Source organism: Entelurus aequoreus, linkage group LG04 (assembly GCF_033978785.1).
Source record: "Entelurus aequoreus isolate RoL-2023_Sb linkage group LG04, RoL_Eaeq_v1.1, whole genome shotgun sequence".
NCBI lineage: Eukaryota > Metazoa > Chordata > Actinopteri > Syngnathiformes > Syngnathidae > Entelurus > Entelurus aequoreus.
Window position 1 is genome coordinate 21933715 of NC_084734.1, and position 16688 is coordinate 21950402.

General features: G+C 36.1%; 1 protein-coding gene across 3 annotated transcripts in view; it reads left to right on the forward strand.

Moving 5' to 3' along the window:
- Positions 1-10752, forward strand: part of LOC133648369 (protocadherin-11 X-linked-like) — a 760657-nt gene extending 749905 nt beyond the window's left edge. For all 3 annotated transcript variants that reach the window (XM_062044393.1, XM_062044394.1, XM_062044392.1), the window contains one exon: positions 8888-10752. In XM_062044393.1, the coding sequence (XP_061900377.1) occupies positions 8888-9345 (458 nt within the window). In that variant the 3' untranslated portion in view covers positions 9346-10752. The remainder of the gene's footprint in view (positions 1-8887) is intronic.
- The last annotated feature ends 5936 nt before the right edge of the window (positions 10753-16688 follow it).

Consider the following 16688-nt stretch of genomic DNA (forward strand, 5'->3'; position numbering starts at 1 on the left):
GCACAGTTACACAATAAAAGCGCTGCTTCATCCTGCCTGCGCTAACAAAATAAGAGTCTCAGAAAGCTGGCGTGCACAAGCTAGCAAGCTACGGAGTTTGCCGCCAATGTATTTCTTGTAAAGTGTATACAAAAGAGTACGGAGGCTGGAGAAATAAGATGCCAAAAACCAACCACTTTCATGTGGTATTGGACAGAAAGGAGGACTTTTTTTCTCCATTTGAAAATGCGGACGTTATCAGCACCACTGTCTGATTCCTATCAATGCAAGTCATCAGAATCAGGTAATACACCAACTTATATTCTTGTCTTCATGAAAGAAAGGAATCTATATGTGTTAAACATGCTTGTGTTATCAATAAACACCTTTAACTTATAAACAATATTAACTATATGTGTTAAACATGCTTGTATTGTCTTTAAACACCTTTAACTTGTTAACAATATTAACTATATGTGTTAAACATGCTTGTATTATCTTTAAACACCTTTAACTTGTTAACAACATTAACTATATGTGTTAAACATGCTTGTATTGTCTTTAATCATCTTTAACTTATTAACAATATTAACTATATGTGTTAAACATGCTTGTATTATCATTAAACACCTTTAACTTATTAACATTAACTATATGTGTTAAACATGCTTGCATTATCTTTAAACACCTTTAACTTGTTAACAATAGTAACTATATGTGTTAAACATGCTTGCATTATCTTTAAACACCTTTAGCTTTTTAACAATTTTAACTATATGTGTTAAACATGCTTATATTATCTTTAAAAACCTTTAACTTGTTAACAATGTTAACTACAATACTAGGACCTAAATTATTCAATCTCTATATGAATGACATTTGTAAAGTTACAAAAGATTTAAAGTTAGTATTATTTGCGGATGATACAACAGCGTTTTGTTCAGGAGAGAACACACAGGAGATAATACAAATAATAACAGAAGAAATTAACAAATTAAAAAGATGGTTTGACAAAAACAGACTATCGTTGAATCTTAGTAAAACTAAAATAATGCTATTTGGTAATAGTAGAAGAGAAAGTCAAACACAAATACAAATAGACGGAATAGAAATTGAAAGAGTAAACGAAACCAAATTGCTAGGTATAATGATTGATGATAAATTGAACTGGAAATCTCACGTAAAAAATATACAACATAAAGTTGCAAGAAACACGTCAATAATGAATAAAGCAAAACATGTTCTAGACCAAAAATCCCTTCATATTCTCTACTGCTCACTAGAGTTACCATATCTGAGCTACTGTGTAGAAATATGGGGAAATAATTACAAAAGTACACTTCATTCATTAACGGTGTTACAAAAAAGATCAGTTAGAATAATACATCATGTTGGATATAGAGAACATACAAACCCTTTATTTATTGAATCAAAAATACTGAAATTCCACGACATAGTGAATTTGCAAACAGCTAAAATTATGCACAAAGCAAACTATAACCTGCTACCCAAGAATATACAACAATTCTTCTCAAAAAAAGAGGAGAAATATAATCTTAGAGAAAAACGTAACTTAAAACATTTGTTTGCACGTACAACACTTAAGACCTTCAGTATATCAATATGTGGAATTAAATTATGGAATGGATTAAGCAAAGCAATCAAACAATGCACTAATATGATCCACTTCAAGAAACTCTTCAAACTTAAAGTGTTTACAAAGTACAAAGAAGAAGAACCATGACAAACATTCTCAATTTATTTCATCCATTCATTCAATCATTCTTAAAGTAATCTTACTTATCTCATCATATGAAATATGACTTACTTCACCAATTATTATTATTAAATGTTTACTATTATTTATTTATTTATTTTTATTGTGATTACTTATGGAGTTTATTGTGAATAAATTAAGAACAGGAAGTGAACAAAAAGTTTTAGCAACTGTTATGTAAAGAAAGGGGGTAGGATTAAATAAGCTCTGCTTCTTCCTACTCCTTTTCGAACATGTTGAAAAGAGAAACTGGAAATTGTGATGTATCATGTTGTATGCTTGCATGTTCGAAATAAACTCAAACTCAACTCAACTCAACTACATGTGTTAAACATGCTTGTACTATCTTTAAACATCTTTAACTTATTAACAATATTAACTATATGTATTAAACATGCTTGTATTATCATTAAACACCTTTAATTTGTTAACATTAACTATATGTGTTAAACATGCTTGCATTATCTTTAAACACCTTTAACTTGTTAACAATAGTAACTATATGTGTTAAACATGCTTGCATTATCATTAAACACTTTTAACTTGTTAACAAAAACATATATTTCATAAATAAGTAAATATAACTTATATATATGACTGAGGTAGATCCCCACAACTTGATCAATTGAAAAGTAGCTCGCCTGCAGAAAAAGTGTGGGCATCCCTGGCGTAGTGGGTAGAGCGGCCGTGCCAGAAACCAAGAGGGTTGCAGGTTCGCTCCCCGCCTCTAGACATCCTAATTGCTGCCGTTGTGTCCTTGGGCAGGACACTTCACCCTTGCCCCCTTTCATAGCTATGGCTATGAAAGTAGCTTACCACCACCAGGTGTGAATGAATGATGGGTTCTCACTTCTCTATGAAGTGCTTTGAGTGTCTAGAAAAGCGCTATATAAATCTAATCCATTATTATTATTATTATTGTTTATTACAAGCGAGTGTCATTATACAGGACTGCAGTACCTGGAGAAGGTCAAGTCAAAAAATGAGGCACTCCTAACTCGGAGGAGCCGAACCACCGTCTTATATTCCTTCTTTCTCTGTCTGGGTGTGTGTTGATTCAGGAGAGTACAACCTGACCATGTAAGGAGATGTTTGTGTGTAAGTGACCGGAAAACTACCGCTATAAGTTGGAACTTAAATGTTGACGTGAAGATAGGAGTCTCTCCTGTGAAACATGGGGACAGCGTGGCGCGGTTGGGAGCGTGACCGTGCCAGCAACCTGAGGGTTCCTGGTTCGATCCTCACCTTCTACCGACCTCATCACGTCTGTTGTGTCCTTGAGCAAGACACTTCACCCTTGCTCCTGATGGGTCGTGGTTAGGGCCTTGCATGGCAGCTCCCGCCATCAGTGTGTGAATTTGTGTGTGAATGGGTGAATGTGGAAATAGTGTCAAAGCGCTTTGATTACCTTGAAGGTAGAAAAGCGCTATACAAGTATAACCTATTTAAACATGTTGCAGGCAAATTCCGAATTAGCTAATATTTGCAAAAAAATAACAAAGTTTTCCAGTTCGAACGTTAAGTATCATGTCTTTGCAGTCTATTTAATTGAATATAAGTTGAAAAGGATTTGCCAATCATTGTATTCTGTTTTTATTTACCATTTACACAACTTCACTGGTTTTGGGTTTTGTATATATATACTGGTAAATGTGTACTAACTAAAGTAAAACATTGAAAAAAAACTTTGTGTTCGAGACCACTAAAGTATTTGTTTCTTCACAGCGCCTTAGGCAATTGCAGGCATGAGTTCTTAGATGAGCTCGAGCCCAGCAAAACCGGCAGCGTTTCTGGGCGTTGTTGATAAATGGCTTTCGCTTTGCATAGTAGAGTTTTAACTTTCACTTACAGATGTGCCAACTTCACTGGTTTTGGGGTTTGTATTTAGACTGTCAGAAATAAAACAGACGTTTTATTATTTCATAATTTCTGGATGACTTAAGGGGCTGATTAAAACACACAAAAAAAGATTAATTTTGGTGTCTACTGCCAATGTCTAATATAGAACATACATGTATGTATTTCCCATATGAAAAAAACTTTTTGCAACACGCTTTTTTTTATGTCTGGATCAATGGGTTCTGTTGTCTCTATCATGGTTCTTTACCGGACAAACAACCTCTATAAGTAACTTAAATGTTGACGTGAATATAAACATGGAGTCTCTCCTCCAGGATAGAGCTATCACTATCGCATTCCGACATTTGAAGTTATTGCCTCTTCTCGTGAGAGAGTTAACGCAGTCCACATGTGAATGTCCAACTAAGGCTCATTAATTTTTTTATTGGGCTCAACCATTATTTACTTAAACCTGGTGGTTCGCTATCTCCAAGTTGAATATGAACATTCACCATATGTTGAACATGATATGAGTCAATTAATTCACTTCAGTAACAAAAATGCATCGTTGTGGTTTGCAGTCTTGTCATGTGTTTATGTTAAAAGCATCACCTTGTTAAAACAGGGAAGGATAAAGTCGCAGGCTTGCTGTAGCTCAAACTCAGCATCCATGTTTGGCCTTAATGAAGTTGGTGACCCTCTGAAAGGTGACACTTGTATACCACCCAAAGGATTTATACCCTCCTGGTCCCCAGGACTCTAATTCAATAGGGGAAGGACTCCACTCTGGGCATGCTGCTAGCCACAACATAAGCTCTACGAACATAACTGTGATTTAAAGGAGTTGTTATTTAACAATAGTTTATTGTTGTGGTTGTATTTTGCAGTGGTTTAGAACTGTGATTTAGCTCTTCTTGTGGTGTTGTATAGGGAAACCACAATATTAGGGGCGCCTCTAAACACCCCTCATCATTTTAAAGCTGTTTTTGTTTTAATTATAGATAGTTATACTGGATCCTATATTATAAAAAAGCTACAGTAGAAAGCGCTTTAACATACTATGAGTGGGCAATACTAGACATTTTGGCATTGATTCGATATCAAGTAAATACAGGCCCATGATCACCAATTCCTATACTAATACTTAAATGATTTAGATTTTTTATTCGTTGATTACGATTATAATCTGAATACAAACAGATACATTTTACACAGAGAAAAAAACATTAAATTCTAATAAATTATACATGTGTGTATATATATATATATATATATATATATATATATATATATATATATATATATATATATATATATATATATATATATATATATATATATCCATCCATTTTCTACCGCTTATTCCATTCGAGGTCGCAGGGGGCGCTGGAGCCTATCTCAGCTACAATCGGGCGGAAGGCGGGGTACACCCTGGACAAGTCGCCACCTCATCGCAGCTATATATATATATATATATATATATATATATATATATATATATATATATATATATATATATATATATATATATATATACATATATACATATATACATATATATATATATATATATATATATATATATATATATGCATATATATATATATATATATATATATATATATATATATATATATATATATATATATATATATATATAAATATATATATATATATATATATATATATATATATATATATATATATATATATATATATATATATATGCATATATACATATATATATATATGCATATATACATATATATGTATATATATATATATGCATTTATACATATATATATATATATATATATATATATATATATATATATATATATATATATATATATATATATATATATATATATATATATATATATATATATATATATATATATGTGTGTCTTAATTAGATTATCCACAAAAAAATAGTGCTCGATACCGTGGTAGAGCGTAATATGTATGTGTGGGGAAAAGGCCTGTTTCATGAGGGGTTTCCTCAAAACTCCTGAGGATTGAGGAAACCCCTCATGAAACAGGCCTGTAGAGATGAAATAGTCTTGTGTTTTTGTTTTTTCCCCACACATAGTAGTATATATATATATATATATATATATATATATATATATATATATATATATATATATATATATATATATATATATATATATATATATATATATATATATATATATATAAATATATACATATATATGTATAAATGCATATATATATATACATATGTATGTATATATGCATATATATATATATATATACATATATATGTATATATGCATATATATATATATATATATATATATATATATATATATATATATATATATATATATATATATATATATATATATATATATATATATCCATCCACCCATATATACTGTATATATATATATATATATATATATATATATATATATATATATATATATATATATATATATATATAAATCTGAGGCGGAAAGATCAAATTAGAAGCACTTTGGAGCGTTTAGACTGGCAAAAAATATCTGATGTGTGTCACTTGAGGGCAAAAAGATCCGATTTGGTGTGCAGTGAAAACGAGGCCGTAACAACAAAAAAGCTGCAGTTGTATTTTTTAAATGACGAGCTTTTGTCAAAATAATTATCTAATAAACGGCCTCAGGGACAAGATGCAGACTGGACTATTGAAGACCTGTGACCAAGTCTAGATGAATGAAACATTCATGTAATGCCCCTCAAACCATAAACAAGGTGACCATAGTCTGCAACTCTTTGTTCATCGAGCGAAAAGTCATCCCGGGATCTGCAACCCATTCCATTATTTATCGCATTCTTACTTATGCAAATATACTAAATAATTTCTGGGTGACAGCTTGGAGGCGAGGCCTGGAGGAGTGACGTGATTTTCCAACCAGGACCTCTCACGGCCGAGGAGACACAACAGCGGTCGCCTGGGCGCACGCTGTTTTACATTCTAATTATCTGGCTTGACAGGCTTTATTGCCGAGGCCTCACTGCAGACTCGTTCCACATGTGATGTCAACGCGGGGATAATGAGATAAGATCGCTTCAGAGCTTACAGCCTTGCCGGGACGCCTCCTGGTTCATTTTCCCTTCCCCTCGTCCCGACGTCGCGGCTTGGACACTTGTCGCAATTACGCCTGGGCGCCGTGGATCTTTTTAACGTTCCTTTTAGACGGGATTTAGTCAGTACTCGGGAAGTCCAGGCGTGAAGTGTGTTTTGTGGCGTGTCACGCTGACAGTGACGAAAATAAACGTGTGTGTGTGTGTGTGTGTGTGTGTGTGTGTGTGTGTGTGTGTGTGTGTGTGTGTGTGTGTGTGTGTGTGTGTGTGTGTGTGTGTGTGTGTGTGTGTGTGTGTGTGTGTGTGTGTGTGTGTGTGTGTGTGTGTGTGTGTGTGTGTGAATGTTCATTAATTATTTAATACAGAAAAGCCAATCTGGGATACAAACAGTGACTTTTTTTTTTCAAAGTCTAATTAAACTACAGGGAATGTGTTGCACGTTGTAGGTAAACAGACGGCGCCCTGGGAATATCAATGGAAATTAAATGCTCCGCTAATGTTCTCCTCATTACACGATGAAACGAAACATTTGTCACTAACTTTCATTCCGTTCGAAGGCTGACTGACATTTTGTGGGTCAGCCACTGAGGAGACGACGGCTTCGTTCCTTTTTGATTCACGATTCGTCACGGTTAATCCTCAGAATTGTTACCTTACAAAACACTTGACCCTTGTTGCGTCTGCCCAGTATTCCCTCTCAGGGAATTAAAGTCACTCGTCAATTCCAAGCATTAATGCAGAGTAAGAAGGACCTTCAAGACAGAATAGGAATATTAACAAGTTTTACTGAAGCTTCAGGAGACCAGCCCACATCAATACAGTCATACCGTCATCTCAGGATGGTCTAACATTCAAACGGAAGAGACAACTTCTTGCCTACGAAGGAAGCCCCCTCCCTCTCCAAAAAGAAATACATGCTCATTGTTCTACTACAGATAAGATATAAGGGAGTACTCCAACTCCTACATTGCAAGCCTTCAAGGTAACAAACGCAGTTTACTTGTGGACATAAAATGAAAAAATAGAAAGAGTACAAATGGAAAACCACTAGCTGCTTTAAACATGAATATGAATAAAGAAAGAACTCTTAAACATATATGCATTCTCCACACATCTCCAAGTACTTCCGTAATGACCAACATTGAAATACAGTAGCAAAGTAGGCCTAAATATCAAGTAAAAACAAGACAGGGGTTTTATTGAACAAGTACAGTAGATACTATGGCTTTATATAGATTTTCAGTTTACCGCATTTTTCGGACTATAAGATTAAAGATTAAAGTACCAATGATTGTCACACACACACTAGATGTGGTGAAATTTGTCCTCTGCATTTGTCCCATCCCCTTGGGGAGCAGTGGGCAGCAGCGGCGCCGCGCCCGGGAATCATTTTGGTGATTTAACCCCCAACTCCAACCCTTTGTTGCTGAGTGCCAAGCATGGAGGTTATGGGTCACAGTTTTATAGTCTTTGGTATGACTCGGCTGGGATTTGAACTCCAACCTACCGATCTCAAGGCGCACTTAAAGTCCTTTTCGAGCCTAATGTACGGAATAATTCTGGTTTTGCTTACCGACCTCGAATATTTTTTTTTTTGGTACATGGTCTAATAAGTGTGACCAGTAGATGGCAGTCGCACGTAAGAGATATGTGTCGACTGCAATATGACTCAAGTAAACAACACCAACATTTTATATGTTCCATTGAAAATATAGAACATTACACACGGCGCTCACTATTATGGTACCTGCTGGTTGTTTGAGCACACTGCAGCTAGTCCTGGAGAATCCCGCTCCTTAATGCTTCAGTCACATGAAAGATTCTTACAGGAATGAGGCAAAGTTTCAGTTGTACCTACTTTTGCCACAAAGTTTGAACAGTAACACTGTGTTTGAATATTTAATTAAGTGATTATTTGGCATACCACTAGTGGCAGAGCTGTGAGAGAGAATGGCCAACTTATTTTCAGGGTGGTGTAGTCACGTGAGAGGCTTTAGCTCAATCAGAGATAGGCCATAGTCATAGTCTTTCTAATCAGAGATTGGCCATAGTCTTTCTGAAAACCCACGTGACTACAGGGCGCCATGCTGAGGATTAACTCTGAAATTGAGTTGGCCATACTCTCTGGCTTTGACTTGTGGTACCACAGTTTGAGAATCACTCCTCCAAGTATTGGCTTAACAAAGTTCTTTCTGTCTCCAGCCATCGAGGTGAACCTCCAGAAAGCCTTGGCCGAGGCCTCCGAGACGTGCACCCAAGAGTGTCTGATACTGGGCCACTCCGACAGCTGCTGGATGCCGCCCGTCCTGGCCCAGTTCCAGAGTCCGGTCGGCGGAAGCCCGGCCTCCACCCCAATGTCCGCCGCCATCTCTGGTACGCTGCCGTCCTTTGGCTTCCAGCAGAGCTGCGCTCGCGGGGCCAAGGCTAGCATGGGCAGCCTGGGGGTCATGGATGGCCGCCACACTCTGGGCAGGTCCGTGCCGAAAAAGGACGAGCTGGACATAGGGCTGAGCCGGCCGCAGTTCTACAACACCTTGGATAGACACTGCGGTAACAAGAAGGAGGACACCGTCAAGGTGATCCCCCTGGCGAGCTTCTCGTCCCCTGGAAAGCAGATGGCGACTGGCAGCAGCTCCTTCCTACATGAGCACCAGCTGTAAGAACATTAGCCCGGCAACTTGTACATGTGACTCCACCCAGCTTTTTTTCTCGGTCTCTCTGCTATGTGTGGAAGTATGCACCATTCCAAGAAGTAGGACCAGCTCACCTTTACTAATTGACACGTCAACAAACTGGTTTCATCATGAACATGATACTTTTCTGAAGAGCCTATACATAATAATCATCACAATAAGCGGCGCATCTATCGCGTTTTGTGCATCCCACATCAGAGACAATCTTATTTGAACTCAATCGTGGACATCATGGACTTATTCTTCGGACCGGTCAAGAACAAAACTGCGTGATAGTGTAGAAATACTGTATAGACCTGAATATAAGACGGAATACAAAAACAGACTGGGGGGAAAAACGAATAGTCTTATATTCGGGTGGAGTCAGGGAGTCTTCTCTCCCAGCAGAGCTTTTCTTCCTCTCACTCACACACTTTAAAACAGAGAGCGAGTCTTCTGTTTGGTTCAATACGGTCAGTTATTTATAATTGTATAACAATGATTCGGCTGAGTTCTAGGTTCCGTGAATATGTCATTTTAAAGGGGACGGATGATGAATTTCGTCTTTTCCGACTTATAAAAGTTGGTAAAATATTGGACAGTCGTGTAAAAAAAAAAAGTAAAAAAATGCCAAAGCGTCAAATCATAAGGTTCATGCATTTTGGCGAGAGATTGCACGCAGTTTTGAAAGCCTCCACCTGCTGTGTTTTACAGTCTTGCGCTGATGTGATGTCATAGTGAAGTGGACGTACACCAACGTGGGACGTTTTTAATGCAGCTCTGCGTCAATCGGATCTTATGTTTTAAAACGTTATTTCCAATCGGGTCTGGGGGAAAAAGGACAACTTCAAGATATACATTTGAAGAACGTACACTTTCTAAAGATGAATTGTTATACTTGGAGAAGGAAGAGCGTGGTTTCATTTGCAATCTGGGAACATCTTGCAGACAGACTCAAAAAACGGGTTATAAAAATGACTACGGGGGAAAATTTAAACCAAAGCATCCAATACATATTTAGACCGCAAGTTATTAAACTTTTTTTGACCTCAGGGCCTAACTTTTTCACCACAGAGGGGCCCGGGACACACAAATATTAACACTAAATTAGTAATCTTACTCTTCAATTTAATGGTACTCAATAATTATGTATAACCTACTCACAGCTTAACTGGATAAAGCTTGTCAAATGATATGAAAAAATGTGTTAATCACAAATATTATTGTTCAAGGCTTCCCAGCAGGCACAAGACATTGATACAAAGTTGATTATTAGACTTAGAAACAACGTTGCAAAATAGTTGTATTTCTAAATTGAGACAATGTTGATGTCCAACGTTGGATCCGCGTTGCAGGTTGGGAAATGACCAAATATCAATGGTCAAATCAACGTCCCAACCTGACATTGAATAAACGTCGTCAAAAAGCATGTTGTTTCAACATTGTATTTGTGTTGTAGAATGTTGGTTGGGAAATGACCAAAACTCAATGGTCAAATCAACGTCAGAACCCAACATTGATTAAACGTCGTCAAAAAGCATGTTGTTTCAACGTTAGGTTGTGACGTTGATTTGACCGTTGAAATTTCCAAAACAATATTCTACAACACAAACCTAACGTTGAAACAACATGCTTTTTGACGACGTTTAATAAATGGTGGGTTCTGACGTTGATTTGACCATTGAATTTTGGTCATTTTCCAACCAATATTCTACAACACAAACCTGACATTGAATAAACGTCGTCAAAAAGCATGTTGTTTAGACGTTGTGTTTGTGTTGTAAATTATTGGTTGGGAAATGACCAAAATTCAATGGTCAAATCAATGTCAGAACCCAACATTGATTAAACGTTGTGAAAAAGCATGTTGTTTCAACGTTGTATTTGTGTTGTAGAATATTGGTTTGGAAATTACCAAATTTTAAAGGTCAAATACACGTCACCACCCGACATTAATTAAAACGTCGTCAAAAAGCATGTTGTTTCAACGTTAGGTTGTGACGTTGATTTGACCGTTGAAATTTGGTAATTTCCTAACCACTATTCTGCAACACAAATACAACGTTGAAACAACAAGCTTTTTAATGAGGTTTAATCAATGTTGGGTTCTGACGTTGATTTGACCATTGAATTTTGGTCATTTTCCCACCAATATTCTACAACACAAACCTGACATTGAATAAACTTCATCAAAAAGCATGTTGTTTCAACGTTGTGTTTGTGTTGTAAATTATTGGTTGGGAAATGACCAAAATTCAATGGTCAAATCAACGTCAGAACCCAACAATGATTAAACGTTGTGAAAAAGCATGCTGTTTCAACGTTAGGTTGTGATGTTGATTTGACCGTTGAAATTTCCAAGACAATATTATGCAACACAAACCTAACGTTGAAACTACATGCTTTTTGACAACGTTTAATCAATGTTGGTTTCTGACGTTGATTTGACCATTGAATATTGGTCATTTCCCAACCAATATTCTACAACACAAACCTGACATTGAATAAACTTCATCAAAAAGCATGTTGTTTCAACGTTATGTTGTGACGTTGATTTGACCGTTGAAATTTCCAAGACAATATTCTGCAACACAAACCTAACGTTGAAACAACATGCTTTTTGACGACGTTTAATCAATGTTGGGTTCTGACATTGTTTTGACCATTGAATTTTGGTAATTTCCCGACCAATATTTTACAACACGAACACAACGTTGAAACAACATGCTTTTTGATGAGGTTTAATCAATGTCGGGTTCTGACGTTGATTTGACCATTGAATTTTGGTCATTTTCCCACCAATATTCTACAACACAAACCTGACATTGAATAAACGTTGTCAAAAAGCATATTGTTTCAACGTTGTGTTTGTGTTGTAAATTATTGGTTGGGAAATGACCAAAATTCAATAGTCAAATCAACGTCAGAACGCAACAATGATTAAATGTTGTGAAAAAGCATGCTGTTTCAACGTTGTATTTGTGTTATAGATTATTGGTTTAGATATTACCAAATTTCGAAGGTCAAATACACGTCACAACCCAACATTGATTAAACATAGTCAAAAAGCATGTTGTTTCAACGTTAGGTTGTGACATTGATTTGACCGTTGACATTTCCAAAACAATATTCTACAACACAAACCTAACGTTGAAACAACATGCTTTTTGACGAGGTTTAATCAATGTTGGGTTCTGACGTTGATTTGACCATTGAATTTTGGTCATTTCCCAACCTATATTCTACAACACAAACCTCACATTGAATAAACGTTGTCAAAAAGCATGTTGTTTCAACGTTGTGTTTGTGTTGTAAAATATTGGTTGGGAAATTACCAAAATTCAATGGTCAAATCACCGCCAGAACCCAACATTGATTAAATGTCGTCAAAAAGCATGTTGTTTCAGTGTTAGGTTGTGACGTTGATTTGACCGTTGAAATTTCCAAGACAATATTCTTTAACACAAACCTAACGTTGAAACAACATGCTTTTTGACGACGTTTAATCAATGTTGGCTTCTGACGTTGATTTGACCATTGAATTTTGGTCATTTTCCAACTAATATTCTACAACACAAACCTGACATTGAATAAACGTTGTCAAAAAGCATGTTGTTTCAACGTTGTGTTTGTGTTGTAAATTATTGGTTGGGAAATGACCAAAATTCAATAGTCAAATCAACGTCAGAACGCAACAATGATTAAATGTTGTGAAAAAGCATGCTGTTTCAACGTTGTATTTGTGTTATAGATTATTGGTTTAGATATTACCAAATTTCGAAGGTCAAATACACGTCACAACCCAACCTTGATTAAACATAGTCAAAAAGCATGTTGTTTCAACGTTAGGTTGTGACATTGATTTGACCGTTGACATTTCCAAAACAATATTCTACAACACAAACCTAACGTTGAAACAACATGCTTTTTGACGAGGTTTAATCAATGTTGGGTTCTGACGTTGATTTGACCATTGAATTTTGGTCATTTCCCAACCTATATTCTACAACACAAACCTCACATTGAATAAACGTTGTCAAAAAGCATGTTGTTTCAACGTTGTGTTTGTGTTGTAAAATATTGGTTGGGAAATTACCAAAATTCAATGGTCAAATCACCGCCAGAACCCAACATTGATTAAATGTCGTCAAAAAGCATGTTGTTTCAGTGTTAGGTTGTGACGTTGATTTGACCGTTGAAATTTCCAAGACAATATTCTTTAACACAAACCTAACGTTGAAACAACATGCTTTTTGACGACGTTTAATCAATGTTGGCTTCTGACGTTGATTTGACCATTGAATTTTGGTCATTTTCCAACTAATATTCTACAACACAAACCTGACATTGAATAAACGTTGTCAAAAAGCATGTTGTTTCAACGTTGTGTTTGTGTTGTAAATTATTGGTTGGGAAATCACCAAAATTCAATAGTCAAATCAACGTCAGAACGCAACAATGATTAAATGTTGTGAAAAAGCATGCTGTTTCAACGTTGTATTTGTGTTATAGATTATTGGTTTAGATATTACCAAATTTCGAAGGTCAAATACACGTCACAACCCAACCTTGATTAAACATAGTCAAAAAGCATGTTGTTTCAACGTTAGGTTGTGACATTGATTTGACCGTTGACATTTCCAAAACAATATTCTACAACACAAACCTAACGTTGAAACAACATGCTTTTTGACGAGGTTTAATCAATGTTGGGTTCTGACGTTGATTTGACCATTGAATTTTGGTCATTTCCCAACCTATATTCTACAACACAAACCTCACATTGAATAAACGTTGTCAAAAAGCATGTTGTTTCAACGTTGTGTTTGTGTTGTAAAATATTGGTTGGGAAATGACCAAAATTCAATGGTCAAATCAACGTCAGAACCCAACATTGCTTAAATGTCGTCAAAAAGCATGTTGTTTCAGCGTTAGGTTGTGACATTGATTTGACCGTTGACATTTCCAAAACAATATTCTACAACACAAACCTAACGTTGAAACAACATGCTTTTTGACGAGGTTTAATCAATGTTGGGTTCTGACGTTGATTTGACCATTGAATTTTGGTCATTTCCCAACCTATATTCTACAACACAAACCTCACATTGAATAAACGTTGTCAAAAAGCATGTTGTTTCAACGTTGTGTTTGTGTTGTAAAATATTGGTTGGGAAATGACCAAAATTCAATGGTCAAATCAACGTCAGAACCCAACATTGATTAAATGTCGTCAAAAAGCATGTTGTTTCAGCGTTAGGTTGTGACGTTGATTTGACCGTTGAAATTTCCAAGACAATATTCTTTAACACAAACCTAACGTTGAAACAACATGCTTTTTGACGACGTTTAATCAATGTTGGCTTCTGACGTTGATTTGACCATTGAATTTTGGTCATTTTCCAACTAATATTCTACAACACAAACCTGACATTGAATAAACGTTGTCAAAAAGCATGTTGTTTCACGTTGTGTTTGTGTTGTAAAATATTGGTTGGGAAATTACCAAAATTCAATAGTCAAATCAACGTCAGAACGCAACAATGATTAAACGTTGTGAAAAAGCATGCTGTTTCAACGTTGTATTTGTGTTGTAGAATATTGGTTTAGAAATTACCAAATTTCGAAGGTCAAATACACGTCACAACCCAACATTGATTAAACATACTCAAAAAGCATGTTGTTTCAACGTTAGGTTGTGACGTTGATATAACCGTTGGAATTTGGTAATTTCCCAACCACTATTCTGCAACACAAATACAACGTTGAAACAACATGCTTTTTGATGACGTTTAATCAATGTTGGGTTCTGACGTTGATTTGACCATTGAATTTTGGTCATTTTCCAAACAATATTCTACAACACAAACCTGACATTGAATAAACGTCGTCAAAAAGCATGTTGTTTCAACGTTGTGTTCGTGTTGTAAAATATTGGTCGGGAAATTACCAAAATTCAATGGTCAAATCAACGTCAGAACTCGACATTGATTAAACGTTGTCAAAAAGCATGTTGTTTCAACGTTATGTTTGACTTGCCCAAAGTCAGGACCTAATTCAACAAGTTCCCAATGTTGTTTCAATGTCTTGTGCCTGCTGGGTTAGGTCAGGCTAGTGACCAAAATAAATACTAATCAAAATGTACTGCAAAATAAGGGACTTGTGAAAACTGATGAAAGATATATGTACATACAATTAAGTGCTGCAATAAAAACATTCTAACTGAATTAATAATAATAATATACGTTTTTAAATAAACGGTCAATAAATTTAAAATGAAAATGAAAATACAGCTTTTCCACTTTAGTCCTAATTTTTGCACTTAAAAACTTATGTTTGACTATTTTCAGACGTCTTCTGTTTGTTTGAGATTGTCATTACTGCCACAAGTGGTGAAAAAGTGTATTACAACTGAGTACCGCTGTGACCTGTACGGACCACAGCTGGGCAACGGATATTTTTGGCGGCCTTCTAGGGGGCGCTGGTGTCCCAACAATGGTTAAGAATCACTGATTTAGACCATAGGGACGTGTTTTAAATGTAGATTAAAAGTCCTTGGTCCATAGGTCTTCTTTAAATATTATTAATACAGCCTCATTTAATATAACAATGTATTTTTATGAATCATTTATTGGTGTGGTCTTGACTGTAAGAGGTTTGAAATGGGTCAGCACCATTCTGGACTCAACTCCCCGGATTCATGGCTTCTTCCTTGCCACACAGTTTTGTCGAAATATGTAAAACAATGTTCCTACTAACAAAGAACAACGTGGACACAACCTCCTCGGTGAAAACGTGGTCAACACCAAAGTGGATCCATCACACAAAAGGAGAAGAGTGATGCTTGCTTGAAGTACGGCGGTGTGTTCCGTGATAGAACGGGGGCACGGTACTTGCTTTTTTGCCCAGCTCGGAGCGTGGCTGTCCTAAAAGACCATTTACTCATGCAGAAACAAATGCAAATACACTACGTTTGAGTGTGCCGGGGTGAGCTAATTTGGGGCTAAATGCTAATTACGAGCCCTGGGTGTTGTTGGTATTCGCGATCCAGTGAAGTGTTGCTCTCTGCACAAACTCCTTTGGTGGCGGGAGATGCTGCTTTTGTCTTGGCTGAACGTGTTTCAGAAGTCTATTTTGGTCGAGGGGGGGGAAGATTTGAAACAAAAACAAAAAAAAATATTTGAAAAGCGTAACTAGGCCAATGGTAGACAGCGGCGGTAATCTGTATTCATTACACCAAGGGCCGCTAAAACTATGAAAAACAACAAATAATCAGACAAACGCGTACCCAAGATGTTTACCGTGTGGACGGATGCTCCATCACTGCCTGC